The following is a 6407-nucleotide window of genomic DNA, read 5'->3' on the forward strand; positions in this document are numbered from 1 at the left end:
AGAGTATACCGGTATTGTTGCGTTAGGACGTTTTCGGAATGAAATAGAAGGGTGTACTTTATAGGCATAGATATTCAGTTATTTATTGGTTGTGTTTAGAGAACCAATGGTTTCCACGTTTTTTCGAACATACACAACTCAACGTTTTGAAAATTATGTTGGGGTCTATAAATGTTACCCTATGGCAACGCATTTTTACTTACAATAACGGGGATCTAATTGGTTATGATGATGCGAGAAGCATTATTATCACAGTTATTGTTGTAATTATAGTTGTTATCTATATAATTGTCGTTCCTGTGTTGTTGTTTCGTTTTGTTATTTGTTTTTTATCATTACTATATGTTTTAATATTATCATGTACAACCGCATAGCATTAATTATGTGGAGTTGATAGACTGTGTCGTTTGCTTCTTGTTACTAAATTATCACTTACATTATTATTTTATATATATACTATAGCAGTGTGAAATTTTATTGTTTGGATGTGTGTGTTGCTGTTGTGCGTGCTGTGTGTGTGCGTTGCTGTGTTGTCGTGCTGTGATGTGTTCGTTGCTGTGCATGTTGATGTCGTTGCTGTTGTTGTCGTTGCTGTTGCTGTTGTTGTCGTTGCTGTTGTTGTCGTTGCTGTTGCTGTTGTTGTCGTTGCTGTTGTTGCTGTTGTTGTCGTTGCTGTTGTTGTCGTTGCTGTTGCTGTTGCGTGCTGTTTGTCGTTGCTGTTGTTGTCGTTGCTGTGTGTTGTCGTGGTGTTGCATTGCTGTTGCTGTTGTTGTCGTGTGTTGTGTTGTTGTCTTTGCGTTGTGTCGTGCTGTTGCTTTGTGTGTTGCGTTGCTGTTGTTGTCGTTGTTTCGTTGCTGTTTGTTGTTGCGTTGCTGTTGTTGTCGTGCTTGTGTTGTTTCGTTGTGTGTTGTCGTTGCTGTGTGTGTGTCGTTGGTGTTGTCTGTGTTGTTCGTGCTGTTGTTGTTGTCGTTGGTTGTGTTGCGTTGTGTTGCTGTTGTTGTCGTGTGTTGTTTTTTGTCGTTGCTGTTGCTGTTGTGTTGTTGTCGTTTGCGTTGCTGTGTTGTCGTTGCTGTGCTGTGTTGTTTGCGTTGTCGTCGTTGCTGTGTTGTCGTTGTGTGCTGTCGTTGTCGTGCTGTTGTTGTCGTTGCTGTTGTTGTCGTGCTGTTGCTGTTGTTGTGTGCTTTGTTGTCTGTTTGCTGTTTGTCTTTGCTGTTGTCATTGTGTGTTGCTTGTTGTCATGGTGCTGCTGTATGTGTTAATGTACGATAGTTAAATATATTTTCCATTTCTATTGTCAGTGAAATAATGTCCCTTGTTTATTATGTTCTTTCAGTCCGCCATCGCTATTTTATTTTCTGTTTGTCCTGTGAAAGGAATCTATTTGGTATGATCCACATTCAGTATAAATTTTCGTAACACGTCCTAAATTACTTTGGGCTATGGATAAATAGATAAGTAATGTAAGTACTGCTCAAATTATTTACATAAACTAAATATTTTAGATTAAAAGCAAATTCTCATTTAAATGTCTTTCACCTGATACTGCCAAGCGTTTCCACATGTTAGGTAATGTAAACTTTTAGCTTATAAAGTTCTAAAATGTAACTCGATAGTCACAGCTTTCCCAGAAATTTCAGACCGTTTTAGACATCTGCATTATAAGTGTCTAGAGTACACTCTACATGAAAAATCTGAAATATAATCATGGCAGCTTTTACCTGAGACTGTAACAACTATATCTGCAATCCTCACGTGTCTCAAAAACACCATCGGCGTAACAACTTATGTGTAAGTGTTTTTATATTAGCAGTTTTGGGCATTTAGAATCCAGAAACAAAAACATTTAGAGAACGTAGTCGCCAGGAGTAGTTTTCATCAACGGATTATTTATTTATAACTGCAGCTATAGCGTTATTGCATAGCTATTTTATGCATCAATATCTTAAGTATTGTTACAGTCCCTGTTTCTGGCACACCTATATTTTTCTGGACACACTTTTTCTGAACGCCTATACGTTTTTACGCATCTTTTTATTTTATTGTGCTCCCTCCCTTCCCCCTCCCCTATTTTGGTGGCGCACTTAGAGTTGCCCGTCTGTCCGTCAGTCCTTTCTTTTCGTCCGTCATTCTATACTTACATTTGCATACTTAGGTCTGTATAGGAACAGTAGGTTACTGTACTTTTTCTTTGATGTCATTCATTCTGTAAGCTTTTATGTGGCTTTTTTTCTCTTTTACGTGGCTAATAAGGAACAAAAGAGAGAACAAAAGAGTAGCCACATAAGTACCCATATGTAGGAACGTCCGTCCGTCCGTCCGAATTTGTATCATTCATATCTCAAAACGTATTTGTTATTCAGCACGGGAAGTAGCGCACCAGGGGTTTTAATTTGAATCTCACACAGTCAGATCAGAGTTATGGCCCTTGACTTAGTCTAAAATAGGCATAAAACGGGCCTAACTTTGTGTGTCGCATGTATCTCAAAAAGTATTTGACCCAGTATTATGAAACATTACAGTAATATCATTTAGCATGTGAAGTTGTGCATCTGGGGTTTTATTAGAGATATCACTCAGTTAGACCAGAGTTGTGGCCCATGACTTAGTAAAAACCTATGCATAAAAAGGCATAACAGTTGTGACGATCATATCTAAATAAGTACATTACATAGGGTCATGAAACATCATCATGATCATAGGAATTTTATTCACATGTGAAGTTGTGCACATATGATTTTTTTTTCTGGACTTTTATCAGTCAGACTAGAGTTGTGGCCCTTGATTGTCAAAATATGCATAAATGGGATACAAGTTTTGTCACTTGTATCTCAAAATGTATATGACTTAGAGTCAAAAAACATTTGGGATTTTTATATAGCATGTGAAGTTGCGCACCTGGTATTCTGTTTGGGAGTCCACTCGGTCAGATTGGAATTATGGTCCTTGACTTAGTGAAAAATACACATAAAGTGCTTGTGTTGAATATTTCTTTTAAAAATCCCATAGAGTCATGGAATAATGTAGGAATATTATCCAGCATGTGAGTTTGTGCACCTGAGTCTTTTGGGTTTTTTTTCACTTAGCTTGACCATAGTAATGACCCTTGACTTAGTCAAAAAAAAATTGTGCTGCATGTATGTCAAAATGTACTTGACCTAGAGTCAAGACTCATAAAACATAAGAGAACTGTTTTATTGACTATGAAGTTTTGCATCAGGTGCTCTCTTCGGGAGTTTACTTGGCTAGACCAGAGTTTTGGCCCTTCATTAAGTGAAAAAAATACACATAAAGTTCTTAAGTTTGTGTTGCAAACATCTTAAAAAAGTATTAAACCTTGAGTCATAAAACCATGTACCGTGGAGGTAGGGACACTTTTGTCTTATGTACACAAACATCCAGTATTATATCTTTAATTGTTGTGAAATTCAAAAGAAGAAACCTGCAATGTATGTTTGTGTGCATCATTGAAGGAATGCAATGAAAAGGTAAAGACGAAGACAACTCAGCTAGGCAACGCTTTGTTTGTTTTGGAATTAGCTTCGTTTTCAGGTTATAACATATAAAGCTATGTCTTATTTTCTACCTACGAGTTGTTGTCATCAAAGATCGTCTGCATCGGCGTTTGCATTGGTTATTTTTGTGTTTGTTTATGTCCACTGTTTCTTTAAAGCTTTCAGCAGTATCACGGTTATGTAATGGCTGGTTGTTCACCTAGTTATCTACCAGTTCTATTCATTTTAAGTTACAGCTAACTTCTCCAAATTCCAAACTTACAGGACAGTTTGAAGATATACCAGACCCATATTTCATACTTAAAAACATAAAACATACTAAAAATAGCTTAAAGCCTATGCTATTTTGACGTATGTAAAATTCTTATGTAAAACTAAAATTGTCGCAACAACACTAGAAATGCACGGGGATCAAAGAGAAACTAATCATAATGAGAAAATGTATCTCCAAGTAAATTATAAAGTATCAAAAACACCCAAAAGCATGTCCCAACAGTGTACTAGAAGAAAATGCATAGAAATTTTCGGTGCAAGTATTTGGTACCGTAAGTCTCTCATATTTATACAATATATATATTAATAAATCAAGAATATGTCAGTGTAAACGAGCTGAGCGTTAGTTTTCTAAGAAATCGTCGTAAAACTGTGTTACACAAATCACACGTGCACCGTCTTTTTACAAAAATATGTCCGCCATGTTTTCTTCAGTGAACGAAATAAAAGTAGTGTTTTACCTTGGATTTCCTTATTGTATAGTACGATTCACTTTCTGATCTAAATAAAGCATCACTTTTTTATAACATCCCTCCGTCCGATCTTTCTGCTCACTTAACGATCCCTTACAATTATAAAATAAATCCAACGTGTCATCAAAATTATCACTTTTCACGGCTTCATGGACATCACGACCTACTAACATTTAATTGTAACATGAGCCAACAAACAAATGATGAAGATCGGACTTCAAAGATTAGGTTTATTTGTCTGCAATTTTCTGATATTTTAACCATATATGCCGAAATACAGAGGAATTTATGAAATGCTTTTGTTTACATTTTGGACCTATCTTTTCCAGCCAACAACAGACACGTATATGTCACAAACCCGATTTCCTCGATAAAATTTCAAAGTTACATAAATCAATAAATAAACTCGCTACAATTTTTTGTGTAATCTTAGAGGAAACGTATGTTTATACAATTCATATATATTCCGTCGGACTATTGACAATCACAGTCGATCTTTTCCTCGAACATGAAAACAGTAACTTTTATTCCTTTGTTTACATTTCAAACTGACGATTCACATAACATAAGAACGTAAATTTATGCTTTCCGACCCACATAGTGTGTAAACTTTGTAATTAAAAGTATGGGGGTTCGACAAACATTTGTAATTTCTACCGTAAATATCATTGAGTGTCATTTATTTCACAATTTAATTGAATTTAATTTATAGTGCAAAAAAAGTGATGGTCTGGTGCTGCTTCAATTCCGCCATTACCGACGTGATGGAACCCTCACTGATGTGTAAACTTTAGTAAGAAGTCATCTGTGTTAAAGTAAATTTAAAGTCTTGTTTATTAGTTCACTTATTGAAAGGCAGCCAATTTGGTTTGAGTACTTGTTGTCTTTGCCAATTTACCTCAATTCCTACCACATGCAGCGCCATGGATAGAATCGTAACCATGTCATTCAGTGCAGTCAAGACCGGCCTTATTGGATCGAATCATACAAACACCCTATTTTAATGTTATAGTATGTAATGTGAAATTATTTTAAGTGAAATAGTATGTATTCACGTGCAAATCATCCATGCTATAATACGTTAGTATGTTGCTTTCTCATTTAACAGTTCGAATGATCTATCGATTTTATCATAAAGTTTAGTTTAATTTACTTAAAAAAAACTGTTCTAAAAATTACTAATGTTTTGGTTATTTTAGCATTCCTAGATCGGGTATTTTTTACTTCTGTAGTCAGTTATTATTGTGAAATGCTTTGTTACCATAATGGAATATCAGGTACTTGAAATGCAAGCTTCAAAATCATAATTCTGATTCATTTGTGACATACCGGTAACTAAATAATATTATTACATTTTAATATGATATTTTTTGTTGCACTTGCGGGACTTATGATAAATTAAATATTTGTTGAGCAGTAGAATCCTTAATGGCAGTACGTAGCGCCCGGCCTCGACACCAACTTGTTCGGACTTCTTTAATGTGTAAAGGCATGTGCACAAAATGACAAATTTTGCCAACACCTTGTAAATTGTAATGTGTTTTTAGAAAAGTAATAAATGGAATTAGAAAAATAGCTCTCAGCTCATTTACACGGATAGTTCAGCTTTATTATGTATGTTAAAGTTTTTCGCAGTTATGCAAGCTGTCACCGAAAATTGTGACCTGAACATACTGATAACTTTTCCCACTTTAGTCTTTTAATTAAAGTAAGAGTTCAGCCCTTCATGGTTTGAATGTATTGTCACACTGGAAAAAAGTTTGTTTTACAGTTACTTCGAAATTCCTCAGAAATCATATCATGTACCCCACCCACCTAATTCATAATTTCAAAATTGCATAGTTCTTAATATGTAAGCATAACAATAACAAGTATCTGTGTTTTAACAGAACAAATCATTTGGTTAGAATAAAAAAAAAACACTGTATACATATACAGGTAAACAGAGCATAAATATGCACAATCACAAAAACAAGACGTGGAAGTTTAAAAAAAACAAAAAACAATAAGCTGCTACCACATGACATATAATTATGAATGAAGCTCTACATACACAATTGATCTATATATTTAGTAAAGTTAAATATATTTGACAACGGTTTACTACATTTGAAGTAAATATCTAAATATTAAATATTTTAGAGAAAGA

The 6407-nt window shown here is 34.8% G+C and overlaps 1 protein-coding gene across 1 annotated transcript; it reads right to left on the bottom strand.

Annotated features, from left to right (window-relative positions):
• Positions 1–474: 474 nt before the first annotated feature.
• On the bottom strand, positions 475–5183 carry LOC128557360 (ras-interacting protein RIP3-like). Its single transcript, XM_053544671.1, has 2 exons — positions 5157–5183; positions 475–1209 (listed from the first exon to the last, which is right to left on the bottom strand). Exons 1-2 carry the CDS (start codon positions 5181–5183, stop codon positions 475–477), a joined length of 762 nt encoding a protein of 253 aa, XP_053400646.1.
• Between the last annotated feature and the right edge of the window lie 1224 nt (positions 5184–6407).

Source organism: Mercenaria mercenaria, chromosome 5 (genome assembly GCF_021730395.1).
Source record: "Mercenaria mercenaria strain notata chromosome 5, MADL_Memer_1, whole genome shotgun sequence".
NCBI classification, from domain to species: domain Eukaryota; kingdom Metazoa; phylum Mollusca; class Bivalvia; order Venerida; family Veneridae; genus Mercenaria; species Mercenaria mercenaria.

Coding starts and splice junctions, on each gene's coding strand:
- LOC128557360 (XM_053544671.1), bottom strand. CDS start 5,183: ATGGCGCTGCATGTGGTAGGAATTGAG. Junction 1,210..5,156: donor TGCATGTGGTAGGAATTGAG/GTAAATTGGCAA, acceptor CAATGACAACAG/CAAAGACAAACAGCAAACAG.